We start from the raw sequence: 15230 nt of genomic DNA on the forward strand, positions 1-15230 counted from the left end.
ATTATATAGATACTATTACTATATATATATATATATATATATATATATATTAGGGATGTCAACGATTAATCGATGATCGATTAATTGTCGATAAGAGATGCAATCGATTAAGGCTGTCGATGGTCGGTTAACCGATTCAATGTTGCGCTGCGCACTCAACACGTGCGAGCGGCTGTGAGTGACGGTGACGATATATAAAAGCATCATCATTCATTCACAATGTACAAATTAAGCTTTTAATGTGATTTAAACTTTAAAGTACATTAAAATAGAAACAACATAAAAGTTCTTCAACATTAAATGCAATAGAAATGTAGTTACTAATCATTTCATCAGATAACTGTTTTATATCGTGCGCTTTGCAGGGCTGCGGGACACAGTGACAGGACAGGTAGTCTATTCATTCCTACAACTTGTTAATTCATTCCTACGAATTATTAATGTGGCAATTGTCCATGTTTCATTAATTTTGTTCCCTAAATAACCCATGATTTAAGTGAAATAAGGGAACAAATTAATAAATCGAACGAATTCTTAATTCATGAAATCTTTAATTTCCCTTAATGTTTACCACAGTAAGAGATGCGAAAACAGTTATTAAAAGCGAAAGATAATAAAATAAACCTGGGAAATTAGAGGGTTAGACTATGAATATTTAGGAAAAGAAACAATGCCTAAATATAGCTACTGAATTTGTGGAAATTCGTGACCAACCGGCAAACCAGAACAAAGCCGCGTAAATGAAGACTATGGGGTCCAAAAGCATGGTCGCGATCTAACATTTTCCAGTTAACCTATTATTCCTCTAATAAACAAAGCTTTTATACCACACTTGTCATAATCAGATCTTATAATTTCTAAATAAATAATTGCTGGATTCAAAACAGCGATTAATAGGCGCTGTGACCGACACATTCCTGGAGCATTCACTGCTGTCACTAAACGGTGACGCCGAGCATCGTTCACAAGTTTCTGCATGGACCTGACTAGGGCACAGGTTCTAAGCCCTGGGACAAAATGGGACGCTTTAAGGAAAATTTATAGCCTACTAAGTAATAGGCCCAATATAAAAATAAAAATTTGTTTTCATGTTTTTTTTTTTTTATTATTTTTAAATAGGCTATGCGAAATATATCCGACTTAAATAATTAAGATTAACGGATTTAAAACAGAAGTGTGGGCGCTCCATAAGTTCACAAAAAAAAAAAAAAAAAAAAAAAAAAAAAAAAGGATGACAACGCATTCTGTTTGTTTGCTTTATTTTACAGGAGCACAAATCTTCTGTTTTTATTGTGAGTGTGCACAAATGAAAGTAAACACTTTTGCGGAAAATATATATATATTTTTAATGTCTCAGCTGTTTCGATCGCCCTGGAGCCTGCTGCACACGTATATTCTAGCGATTCAAACTTATATCGCAGTCTGTTCATTATCAAAATAAAATGTCAACTAAACATTAAAAGGTTACACTGGTCAGTTTAAATAGACCGTGGTATACCGGTCCACTCTGCTGTTATGCCAAGGACGTTTTTGCTCATATGAAGAGGATCATCTTTTCCGTCTATATGCGAATGCGTGTTAAGTACAAGCCTAGTTTACATTATAAATAATAGTTTAACATTCAAATACATTGCGAATATGGAAACATTTCGATTTGTGCCGAATGAGACATGAGCAATAACCTCCAAATAAAGCCAAAGCCGCGCTCGCTCATCCTCGTGTGCACACATGCACTGTCACGATCTAATGCGCTGTATGCCGGATTTTTAAAAATCTGACATTTTCTAGGACAGAATCCAGCAGGATCAAATTAATGTGAGCAACAGTGTTTTGGTGCAGCAGCGCCGATGTAGTTCACTTAATGTGCAGCGCAGTCACACGCGCTCCACATTTCGGATAATTTTATTTTAAATACAATAATGTCAGTTGAAAACATTGCAATTGTGCTTTAAAATACAACAACGAGAACCACAAAACCATTTAAAGAGGCGCGTTCAGCGTTCTCCGTGCGGGATTGGAAACTGTCAACAAAGTAAAATGACCTCAAAAGTATGGCGCGCTCTCTTCATTTTATCAAATGATCATAATCGCATCTATTCATTTTATAATCCTGCTACTAGCATTTTATTCAGACTAAAACCTCTTTAATTCAAGTGAGAATTCGCGTTTTGTGTGTGTGTGTGTGGCTTTTGCACATCCTGTCATACCGCTGACTGCGTGCCTGCAATAGACGCATTTTGCAGTATTATGGTTAACGATTAATCGATTAATTGATCGTTAATTTAAACGACGATCGATCATGGAAATGATCGAATTTTGACATCCCTAATATATATATATATATATATATATATATATATATATATATATATATATACATATATATATATATAGTTATAGTTATATATTTAGTAATATAAATGTATATAAGCTATATAAATTTCAATTTTTTTATCATTATATACAAAAGGTATGCAATCTAATCTTAGCATGTTGTATTTTGCAACAAAATTTATTAAAGTATATTGCTCTCTCTATCTTTCTCTCCCTCACACACACACACACTTCATCTTTCTCACTTTATAGGTGCTTGTGTGTGCTGAGCCCACCTCCAATTTAATTTACTCCAATTCAATTACTCTAATTTATTTTTTTCTCTTTCTCTTTATCCACCCGTGATAACTTCAGTCACACACAAGCTTTCCCCCCCACATTCAGACTTTTAATTGCAACCCATAAATATTGGAAACAAAATATTGAAATCCACACAATGAATGTGATGAGAGCTTATTGATTGGAGTCATTCGTCTTAGTTGTTGGGTTCATTTAGAAGATTACTGAGCCAAGAATTGCACAGTTTTTGCCTTGAGGAGCACAGAGTTAGAAATGTATTTGTACAAACTTCATGCATCAAATCAGCACCAGATTAATCAAGTAAAAATGATGTCAAAGCGAAGAGACACACAGTGTCCTGTGGATGAAAGATGCAAGTTTATCTCTGTATGGTTAAAGAGGCGCTGCAAGATGGAAACCTTGCTGAAAAGTACATTTTAATTACATTTGAATATTATTACTGAGCTCAAGATTATGAATAATCTATACATCGTCTGTATTTTTTTTCTAAGTTTTCTTATCTAAAAGTGTCTTGAAGAACCTCCCACACGTTTTCTCATTCCTGGGCAAGTTATTTGTCAAGGATGCTCATATTTGTTTTTACTGAGATCGCTTGTTCACCTGTTCTTCTCATCTGCACTGGCCTCATTCTGTCCCTTGTGACATCCAAATTGTTCTGAAAGGCATTTACGCGTTGACGTCGACAGACAGATAGTTGTCCATTTCATAAGACATATTTTACATTTATTGGAAAAAGCAACAACAAAGGCAATTCAACACAACGCATCATTGAAAAAGCACATTTGTTATCGAAAGCAATTTATGCACACTAACGTGTTCTCATTCCCGAAAAAATTACTTCAGCCTTCAGAGTAATACCCATAAAGCAGAACTGTCTTCAAAGAGAAGACAAGCACAAGGCAGTACTTTAGGACAAACTTGCTGAAGGATTCCAGATTTAAAATTCATGAATTGGAATGAGCTGATTTTGTATTATTATTATTATTATTATTATTATTCACCTCAGCTGTAGTCCAAGTACTACATTGACAGAGCAGATGGTTCTAACTTCTAGTGATCACAGCCATAATATATACAGTGGAGTCCAAAAATCTGATGCTGCATCTAGGATTTTAATGCATTTATTTTCAATTATTTCAAACCTTAATCTGAAAATAAAAGTAAAATAAATATTTAACATTTGACCATGGCATTCAGATTTCATTGCTTACATTGAACTCAATGAAACAAATTCATTCTTTTTTTATTTCGACTGTTCACTCAAACTGTTATTTTTATGTTTATTTTATTGGGCCACACAAAGCTCTGAATAGGCCTACTTGACTCTAATTGGTCAGGTGCAGCAGCCTGATATTTCCAAAGACTATCTAAAAGCCTACTTAAAGGTGCTGTATGTATGATTGACACCGAGTGGTTGAACTAGGTATTGCAGTCCAAATTCAAAATATTGGACAAGTTTTTTCTTTTTTCACCTGGAGCCGCCTCAGACTTGATGCACACACAGGTTGCCAGATTGACTACACAAACAGGAAAGAGCGCACTTGACGATGAATAAAATGAAATACATTGTTTTCAGCCAACTGGCAACCCGAGGTGCCGAAACACATTTGGGTAAACGGTCAGTGGATGAGTTTCACAAACCAAAACAGAGACCGACATTCAGGCCTGGAACAGACATTTTCAAAGGAGAATAGCTGACTGTAGCATTGTTTTTCAGATCGACAAGTATGTTAACTTAGCATGTTTCTAAAACATCTGCAAACATATTATGGTATTTTTATGCTTTAGTAGAGTTAAAAACTTACAGAACCTTTAAAGGGACTTTGATGTTTCCCATAGCAAGGCTGTGTCTCATTCCACTCATCAGAGCAAATAAAATCGGCACTCAGGCTCTTGTTTTATACAAACACAACTGTCGCCATCTTGCATCCCAGTTATCGATTGTAGTGAAAATGACCTCAGAGCAGTATTAATGTCAATATTATTTCATTATTTCAACATTCCTCATTCCTCAACATTCGTTGCTAGTCCGATTGCTTTGTACGTTGTATAGTGGACAATTTTGTTTAAGCATAAGTTTGTAAATTCCATATTAATATGCCATGTTTATTTAGCGTGTGGATTAAATAAACAAGCAAGATAATGTACAGTCAGTCTGTCAGTTATTCTCGCAAAGATACGAGACTGTGCCTTGTTTTAAAACACGTGCACATTTTTGTTTGGACCCCACTGCATTTTAACGAAAAGTCAAAATTGCTTTTCTTCTTTCAGCTTCTGGCAAGCTTAAAACACGAGCGAATGCATTTCCATCATTCCAAATCAACAGATAAAATTGTACTTGTTATATTATCCATAGTTTGATAATATATAAATAAGCAGCTATGTATACTGTGTCTTTTAAAATGACTTCAGCAGAAAGTAGAAAAACGAGCTTCCAGCAATCTGTTGGCTGGCTCCCGTCTTCAAAAGTGCTGTTAAAGTAGTTTTGACAAATCCCCGGGTAAATCCCCTTCTGCCCTTCACATGTCATCAGCGTGAGGACTCCGCCGCGAGCCGCGTCCCGGATTCAAGGTCACTGTCGCTACATGCCCAGTGATGGGGTCTCCATGGTGATGGTCGTCACGCTGGTCTAAACTGTGGTTGTGAGATTCAGAATCGTAATTGATGGATTCTTGTCTCCTGTGAAGTTTTCCCAGCAGTGACGCTATCTCCGCCATACGTTTATCCTCAGAGAAGCGCGGGAACATTTTGGAGTCCTCAGACACGGAGAACGGATGCTCCAGGGCACGCAGCACGCGGGAAGACTGAAGGTTGTGCAGTGACCGTGACTGAACTGAAAGGGGTTAAAAAAAAATGTTAGAAAGTTATTCAAACTCCTCCTTTTAAAAAGTGTATATGTTCTTAAAAACAATAACGCCACTTAATATTTGCTAATTTGCACATGAAAATTGTATTTTTATTTAATATTTATTTAGAATAAATGTAGGCCTACACTCTCATTAGTTTAAGTAATTAATCTTGTAACAATTAACAACAGTGTCTACACATAAATCACAAGAGAATTCTTTCATTGTTCCCATCGAATGTCGTTGGTGAAAATTCCACCACAGCGTCATCTCCGACACATCACCATATCGCGCTGTACGTAATTATGTTCTGTAACGTAAATTAATTTGTAAACTTTTAGGTAAAATGGCCGACTCCTTTTGTCTTGCTAAGGCTCATTTCTGAACTTGCCGTTTGTATAATAAATACGGGAAAAAACTTTTTATTTTCACACTTTTGCATCATTGGACACACACTGGAAATGATGTTCACAAATGACAGGCCTATTTATCTTAATTTCTCTTTAGTTTAATTTTATTTATTTTTTTAAGTGAACGCTCGAAATACACTAACACTTTAATAAGCTTTAATACATTAACTAACATTAAATAATGGAAACTTAATGTAAAGTTTTACAATTATTTGTAACCCCTTAATTGTCATCCTATTGTTTTTTTTAAATAGGCATGAAAGTGAACTATCCAAACTTATATTGTTAATTTATGAACAATTCGGATTACAGACCGAAGGTTGGTCAAAAGTGGATTTTTTTTTTAATCTAATTTTTTTAGGTAAAATTAGATTTCCTCCAGTCATTGTTAAAAAAAAAAACTTACAAACTTAATAGCTAGTGTTAGTGAAGTGGTCAGAGAAATCTTTCTGCCTCCACATAAGCTCCGCCCACAGGAAAAAAGTCACAATGTCTACTTACAGAAAAAGGGTCTACTGTCTCCTTGGTAAGCAAGTACACTAACTTTTAGGTGAAAAATTGATACAAAACATTTTACAAAATAAATATTAAATAGTTAATTGATATCTCACTATTTATTAAGATGATAATATTTTTCTGTGGAATAATTCATATTTTTATGATGGATTTTAATAGTTTGAATATTGGACAAGGCATACATAAAATCTGCACATGAAGGGCATTTGAAAATTAGCAAATGTAATTTGCAACTGCTTGACTGAATGATGTAACCTTTATAGACAAAAAAAGATATACATCTGTTTTTAATAAAACTTTGCCACAAAAGTGCTATAATTTTAAGAAACACCCATAACGCAAAGATATTTAGACACTTTTTACCCTATACGTATTGTCAATCCCTCATAATCAAACTTATGAACTTGGTTTTGACTAGCTACAGTACAGGAAGTACAGGTAATTTTCAATAAATTAGAATGTCGTGGAAAAGTTCATTTATTTCGGTAATTCAACTCAAATTGTGAAGTTAAATTCAGTGCACACAGACTGAAGTAGTTTAAGTCTTTGGTTCTTTTAATTGTGATGATTTTGTCTCACATTTAACAAAAACCCACCAAGTAACAATCTCAACAAATAAGAATACTTCATAAAACCAATAAAAAAACATTTAGTGAATTGTTGGCCTTCTGGAAAGTGTTCATTTACTGTACATGTACTCAATACTTGGTAGGGGCTCCTTTTGCTTTAATTACTGCCTCAATTCAGCGTGGCATGGAGGTGATCAGTTTGTGACACTGCTGAGGTGGTCTGGAAGCACAGGTTTCTCTGACAGTGGTCTTCAGCTCAGTCTGCATTGTTTGGTCTCTTCTTATTATTTTCCTCTTGATAATACCCCACAGATTCTCTAAGGGGTTCAGGTCTGGTGAGTTTGCTGGCCAGTCAAGCACACCGTGGTCATTTAACCAAGTTTTGGTGTGGGCAGGTGCCAAATCCTGCTGGAAAATGAAATCAGCATCTTCAGAAAGCTGGGCAGCAGAAGGAAGCATGAAGTGCTCCAAGATTTCTTGGTAAACGGGTGCAGTGACTTTGGTTTCCAAAAAACATAATGGACCAACACCAACAGATGACATTGCACCCCAAATCATCACAGACTGTGGAATCTTAACGATGGACTTCAGGCAACTAGGGCTATGAGTAAGACGCCTCTGACGTTGTCTGTGGTTCAACAAAATCCTCGACACATCTGTGTGTGGTGGGTCTTCATGCCTTGACCCCAGCCTCAGTCCTTGTGAAGTTCACTCAAATTCTTGAATCCAGTTTACATGACAATCCTCATAATGCTGTGGTTCTCTCGGTTGGTTGTGCATCTTTTTCTTCCACACTTTTTCCTCTCACTCAACCTTCTGTTAACATGCTTGGATACAGCACTCTGTGAACAGCCATCTTCTTTGTCAATGAATGTTTGTGGTTTACCCTCCTTGTGAAGGTTGTCAATGATTGTCTTCTAGACAACTGTCAGATCTGTCTTCCCCATGATTGAGTAGCCTAGTGAACTAATCTGAGAGACCATTTTGAAGGCTCAGGAAACCTTTACAGGTGTTTTGAGTTGACATGTCCCCATATTCTAATTTGTTGAGATTGTGAATGGATGGGTTTTTGTTAAATGTGAGCCAAAATCATCACAATTGAAAGAACCAAAGACTTAAACTACTTCAGTTTATATGCATTTAATTGATTTAATACACAAGTTTCACAATTTGAGTTGCATTACTGAAATAAATGAACTTTTCCACGACATTCTAATTTATTGAGATACACCTGTAGAAAGGGAATTGCAAGTTATTTTTCATCTATGTAGGAAATAAACATACAAGTCACTCTGTGACACATTTTTCCCTGTTCTTTTTTTCCTGAACTTCGACCATCCACTTCAGAAGAGCTGCAGTGCTCAACAGGATGCTAATCGAACAAGACTGTGACCAAGTGCACCAAACTTTAACCATGACCTACGCTTAGCCTGTAGAATAAGAATTGATTGCCTTCAGAAACACTGACAGCCGTTTGATGAGGACAAATTACAGCTTTTCTTCCACGCCGTTGATTCAGCGTGTGAGAAACATGACTAAGCTGTTTGCCATTCTTCTTGCCATTCAACTCTCTCAGTACTTCCAATAACTGTCTCAAGGTTTCAGTCCAAGCCTAATGGCTTGTCGACCAAATGATGCATTTCACTGATTGAAAAACCCTTCGTTCTTCAAGCATGACATTTTCCTCTCAAGTTAGCACTAGAGGATATAAAGTAGTTTTAATGGGGTTTTCCCCTCAAGGGCTGAATGGAGGAGATGTTTTGGACAGAAAACTCACCTCTCAATGGACTGAAGTCTCCATGTTGGCTGACCTTGGTATCTGTGAAGGGCTTCAGATTGGGCAGCAGAATCAAGGTGAAAGACAGAAGCAGCACCTGAGGGACAGAGGCAGATGGAAAGCTTGAGTGTACCAACACAGAAGGCAAGCATGACTTTGATGTAACATGTATTTTTTTAGGTATGTTCTCAAGTAGCTATAGATCGGAGTTTCTTTTTATGTGATTATTTAGTTCCAAAGCCTCCTTCATGTTGAGGAACACTGATGATTGCTTTAAAGGAGAGTTCACCCAAAAATGTACATTAAGTAATTAATTACTTACTCTCATGTCATTTCAAACCCGTAAGACTGTTGTTCATCTTTGGAACACAAATTAAGATATTTTTGATGAAATCTAAGATCTTTCTGACCCTAAAACAATTATGGTTAACCCACTGATGTTGTATGGACTACTTTAACAATGTCCTTATTATCTTTTTGGGCTTTGAACATGTCAGTTGCATTGCTGTCTATGCAGGGTCAAAAAGCTATAATATTTCAATATTTGTTCAGAAGATAAACAAAGGTCTAATGGGTTTGGAATGACATGAGTGTGAGTAAGTAATGACAGAATTTTTATTTTTGAGTGAACTATCCCTTTAAGAGCACGTCAGTCAAAGTTTTGACTAATCATAAAACACAATGAAATTTACTTTAGTGTGAGACTTTTCTTATTTTATTTTACATTTAATCAACTGAAGTCAACCAGAAATGGCATTTTCAATTAATATTACTTAAAATAAAAGCTTATCTTCAGTGTCCAATAATCCTCCAGAAATGGTGCTCAAGAAGCATTTCTTTTTATTAGTGTCATAATGAAAACAATGCTCCTTAGTTTTTTGTCTGTGTGTGTGTGTGTGTGTGTGTGTGTGTGTGTGTGTGTGAATTTTTCTTTTTTTCAGGATACTTTGATGAACATAAAATAAAATAATAATAATAATAATAATAATAATAATTTTAAAATAAATCAAATTAAATAATTTGGAATCTGAAAGATCTCAGTCTGATTTCGAGAGGCTTGAAATTATTTGAGATCATTTCATTCTTGTGACAGGATAAAATAATATTAAGAAATAGAAATGTAGACATGATGGTAAGCAAAAACAAATCTGGGAAACACGTAAAGGGATCATCGAATGCTAAATTCACTTTACAAGCTGTCATAACATGAATGTGTGTTAGAAGTGTGTGTACTCATCCATCCTATAATGATGAAAATCTCATTAGCATTTAAAGTAACATGGACTAAAAAGCAGCTTGCTAAAAACAGAGCTGATTTTGACAGGAAATAAAGGGTGTTTTTTACACTACCATTGAGATATTTCTACCAAAATATATTATAGACTTTTCATTAAGACCCTTAAGAATAATATCAACTCAGAAAATATTGGCATCCCATGAGCCCTTTAAGTATAGGGACCAATTCTCACTAGTAGTAGCATGCATATTACTAGCATATTGGCTGTTTATTAGTGCTTGTAAAACACATATTGTCCATGACCATATTCTACATCTTTAATCCTACCCAACACTTAAGACTTATCCATTTAACTACTAATAAGCAGTAATTAGGAGTTTATTTAGACAAAAGTTAATAGTTTTATTTATAGTGAGAACTATACCTTAAAAAAAACTGTGACCCAAATCTGCATGTAGTTTTATTGTTATTCATTTTATTGAAATTTTAAAAAGTAATCTCGTTTCATCTTTCTTTCCTTACAGTGTAAAGTTTGTATTCGATTTGCATCTTTCTAGGGAATTTTTCTTGGCACTGAATTCGGTTTGCTTACGGTGGGTTGTGGGTTGAGGCATTTTCTGTAAAATTGCTTTGAAACAGTATTCATGAATCTGTAAATAAATGATTCAAATTGCAAATGCTTCTCTTCAGGTTTATACATCTAAAAGCATAGATAATATTTTCCAGACGATCTTTCAATAATTGATTGTAATACAGCATCGTATTTCTCTGACACAACATAAATGTGTCTCTATATCACTTATTCCCTTTTTTTATGTGCTAATATTTCTTCTTTTAACACTTACCAGAATGCAGGTCCCAGTCTGGGCCGTTTTGTTGGATCCATTCATGACCATCGCCTGCAGCCGACGCAGCTGTTCCATCAGGGAGCTGAAATGGACAGAGGGGGGTAAAAGTTTGATTCCAGGAGCCTGTAATGAGTGTGAATATTACCAAGTAAATGATTCCCTCACATGTTGCATTTCTCCAGCTGGAAGACTTTCCTCTGCAGCTCCTGGCTGTGTGCGCTGCATGCCGCCATCCTACGAAAACAGATTCCCATAAGAACCATGTAAATGAAAACAGGTTGCAATCAAATCCACACTCGAGTTAATTCTCAGACACAGCAGTGAACTTCCACCTGGTATTTTGCCAGGAGGTTTGTGTTCAGTAGCTGCAAATTTCATCAACGCGGATTATGATTTTTACACCGTGATTCAACGCACGTAGCTTTGCTCCATTTGTTCGAGCACAACAGTTGATACCTGCTCTCCAGGCCATCGATGTATTCTTTCTTCTTCTTCCTGCTCTCTTGGGCCGACTGCTTGTTGCGGATCTTTCGGCGGATTTTCTTCAGAATCCTTTCCTCGTACTTGATCATGGGAGGGAAGCAGAAACATTGAGCTACAAAGACTGCGCTCTACTTTTACGGTGTAGTTGCCAAGTGACGGTACCTTGGTAAGCGGGAACTGATTTGGCAGAGTCAGTCCTTCCTTGGCAAGTAATCGTTTCTCATCCTCTGTGAGAATCAGCTCCCGGTAGGACTGCTGGGACACCTTTGTGGCCTGGAATATCAAATGGGCATGAAGGTAACAAATCCAATCAACGTCTCTGTGTGGCTGGATGGTCAGAAACCTATCGAGTTCACCTTTTATCTGCAGTCAAGTTCGCCTTTTCCCTATTCTGCCTTGTGTGTTTTACCTAGCTTCATGCCTGAGTGCAGACTCACGGGCTCTGGTGTGCCAGATAGCAGCAGGTCCTTGATAGTTCGAGGGAATCCAGTGTTCGGTTGAGCCTGTGGTGTTTCAGATGCACGCTGCATCCCTCCGGCCCTGTCTGGGAAGAAGCCAGTCTCCCAGCCATCTGCAGCAACAGATAATACTATTTATCTTTCTTTGTTTGCGTGTGTAGAGATTCACAAAGCTCAGGTATAGGGGCTTATCTTCTGAACGTGTAGCAAAACCCGGGCACAATGCAGTGAATCAATAAGTAGGAGGCTAATCATCTGTGTTTACAAAGTCTCGAGTCACATGGAAGGTTCACAAATACTTGATACTCACTGAAATTAAAAGGAAAGTTGGTGTCGAGATTGTGTTGAGCCTGGGATACGACAATGCGAGGATTCAAAAGAGGGCTTGCGGTTGGCGGCGGACTCTCGATGTGATCCGAATGAGGATCTTCGCTGGTTCCGCTGTCGCTAGGAGAGGGCGACCAAACTGGAGATCCAGAAACAGAGTCGTACCCATCTAAAAGTGCTCTGAAGAAGTCCTCATTACCCTGAGCGGGCATCCTCATCTGGCAATCGAGAATACAGGATGGTGAATGATGAGATATTGAATCATTTCTTTTGCGGAACACACAATAAGAATTTCAAAGAACTGTTTTCGTCAAAAACATTCTACAGAATATCTTCTTTTGTGTTCTGCACGAGGAATAAAGTCAAAAACGTTTTGGAATGACATTAGGGTAAGCGAATTATCAGTTTCATTTTGGGAAGAATTCAAATTTCCCTTTTATGTTAAACTTGGAAGACCTGAAAAACTTGGAAGAAGCCAGACTTACATGAGGGGCTTGGACTGGCCAAAGCTGATCGATTTGTGGTCCCATAGTCTCATGCCGTAAGATGCCGTCATTCTTATCAAAGAGCAAATCGAGTAGTTCTAACCCTTCACCAACCTGAGACAGTGAATATAATTGTTGTATGTATCATTTGCTGCCAGTGGGATTCAATGGAAAAGACAGAAAATGGACCAAAGCACCAAAACAGTTGAAAGCAAGCAAATGTTGAAGACATAAAAGATAACTTTTCTATTTTTCTGAACTTTGCTCTATATGAGATATTACACGGGCAGGCTAGATAACATAGGCTACGTTTAATGCTAATTTCTCATGCAAAACCAGTTCAAATTCAAAGCATTATGACTTGCCTGGTCTGAATACTGCTCCATTACTGTTACCCAGGGCTAACGCAGTCTATATCCTTGAAAAAAATGCCAAAAAATGGGACTAAACCAAAATATCTGTTAATCCTCACTCTATCTTTGTCCTTCTGCTCGCCCAGGACAAAGTTCGAACTCCAACGCAACAATCAGGCCATCATCCTCTTCATTTGATTGGCTGCTCTTTGTTGAGATGTGGGAACACCCTGGAGAAATAGTAAAGTTTGTATTTCAGCCAAACATACAGCAATTCTGTGTTAGACATTATCAAGTAATAGAAATCACATTATCAGCTCGAGTCAAACCAGTTAAACTGCATCAACAGGGGCAAACTCACCTTTTTCCCCCCCGACAGTATACCACACTTCCCTTCTCATCCCCGGAAAAATCATTCTTTGGAATTATTTATATGTTTCAGTGCACTTGCAAGTAAGAGTTTCAGGCATTTGTTGTGAATGGGGGAAACACCTGATGCAGAACCAGTTCAAAGGTCACGTTTTCCCTTCTCTCTGAGGTAACTTGACCTTTCACACAGTTTTGATAGTCAACAATATACAATATACATAATAAACAGTATATTTACTATAACTAGCTGTAGAAAGCAATTATTTTCAGTGCATTTTTTATTCATTGTTTTTGAATGATAAAGACCTGTTTTGAATCATACATATATACATATATGATTTCTAATCATTTTGATGATTATTAACTAATTCTATTATTAATTATACTGCTTCTCGGTCTTCACCAGACTATTATTCATTTTATTTTTGAACGGTTAATATCTGTTGCAATCTGAGCTGTTTTGAGCCATCCATTTATATTATTATTTTTGCTCTTTTTAGAATGGAAATATTTTTTCTTTACTTTTAATTATTAGCAATTAAAATTTTATTTGATTAAATGATACTTTTATGACTTCACCAGATTATTATTATTTTTATTTTTTTTATATTTTAATATTGGCTACTGCTTGTCCGCCTTTTCCAGACATCTAAGTCATAATTTAGATTTATTTATTTCTGAATGGTAATAATTCTGTTCTCATTTTCCTCTTGACGTCAGAGCTGCTTTGACTCACGCAGGAACAACTGTCATCTCATCAGGCACAGTGTGTCTTCTCATAAAACAAGTCTATCTCCATCTACTCTTATTTCATCATCTGCCGAACAAAACTTTGAAGCTGAACAGGCCCATCCAACTTTGAAAGCTATCCTGATTTACTAGGAATCATCTTTTGTGTAAGCTGTAGCTTTAAAAAATCATTTCTCATTCTCAGAGGAGATCTATTATGTATCAGACAGGCTTTGTTGAAATTTACCAGAGCCGTTTCTTTGCTTACTCTTCATTAGCAAGCACAGATTCAGACATCAGTTAAGGCACAATGTCATTTGTATTCAGGGGAACTTTAAACACACATTAATGGCACCGTCAGGTTTACGTATGTCCACTGCGCTTACTCACCATCAAAGAAAGCAGCGTCACGCACACGGTTCAAAGCATCAGCCACTGTTTTACAAAGCACTCACGTACCTCTCCACAAGAGACATAATTAGACGGTGGAATTCCTACATGGAGTGTCAATTGCAGGGAAAGTTTGAAGGAAAACTGAAGGACGGACAGTTTTCCTGGATGTTTCCCCCTCTTCTTTAATACACCGATGTCTTAGTCATAAAAAGTATTGTTTAGGAAAAAAATCAATGGCAAACTAAGAGGCTTCGAATGTGACGCACAGATTTTTCCACACTGTTTCTATTAAATCCCCCTTGAATTAGGCAAGGCCACCATTGCTGCTTTACCACAAACAGAAAAGATTGGACACTTTTTACCCATTTTAAGCAATATTTTATAGGGATAGTTCTCCCCAAATAATAAAATTAACATGATATACTCACTCACCCTCATACAATCCTAGGTGTATATGACTGTCTTTTCTCAGATAAATACAATCAGAGTTATATTAATAAATGTCCTGGTTCTTTATAATGGCAGTAAATGGGTGTTGAGTTTTTGAAGTCCAATAAAATGCATCCATCCATTATAAAAAGTGCTCCACATAGCTTTTGAGGGTTAATAAAGGCCTTCTGAAGTGAATCGACACATTTTTGTGAGAGAAAAAAAAAATCAATCTCCGGTGAGAAGTTACGAATAAATACAATGTTTGTTCAAAGATAACAGGTCTTCAATACAATTCTCAAAACCTTAGCACCAAGAAATTATTAATTCATAGTTTATGGAACGTTATTTCTGAAACGTTTTAGTT

At 36.5% G+C, this 15230-nt stretch overlaps 1 protein-coding gene across 2 annotated transcripts; it reads right to left on the reverse strand.

Annotated features, from left to right (window-relative positions):
* Positions 1–3328: 3328 nt before the first annotated feature.
* On the reverse strand, positions 3329–13317 carry LOC127987842 (cyclic AMP-responsive element-binding protein 3-like protein 3-A). Of its 2 annotated transcripts, none has more exons than XM_052590201.1 (10): positions 12956–13317; positions 12591–12704; positions 12089–12323; positions 11758–11891; positions 11483–11593; positions 11294–11400; positions 11003–11071; positions 10835–10919; positions 8753–8849; positions 3329–5467 (listed from the first exon to the last, which is right to left on the reverse strand). In XM_052590201.1, exons 1-10 carry the CDS (start codon positions 12974–12976, stop codon positions 5154–5156), a joined length of 1287 nt encoding a protein of 428 aa, XP_052446161.1. In that variant the 5' UTR covers positions 12977–13317; the 3' UTR covers positions 3329–5153. The 2 variants fall into 2 exon arrangements, with proteins under 2 accessions (XP_052446161.1, XP_052446162.1); XM_052590202.1 differs by having other exon boundaries at positions 13063–13316.
* Between the last annotated feature and the right edge of the window lie 1913 nt (positions 13318–15230).

Source organism: Carassius gibelio, chromosome B22 (assembly GCF_023724105.1).
Source record: "Carassius gibelio isolate Cgi1373 ecotype wild population from Czech Republic chromosome B22, carGib1.2-hapl.c, whole genome shotgun sequence".
In the NCBI taxonomy this organism is placed as follows: domain Eukaryota; kingdom Metazoa; phylum Chordata; class Actinopteri; order Cypriniformes; family Cyprinidae; genus Carassius; species Carassius gibelio.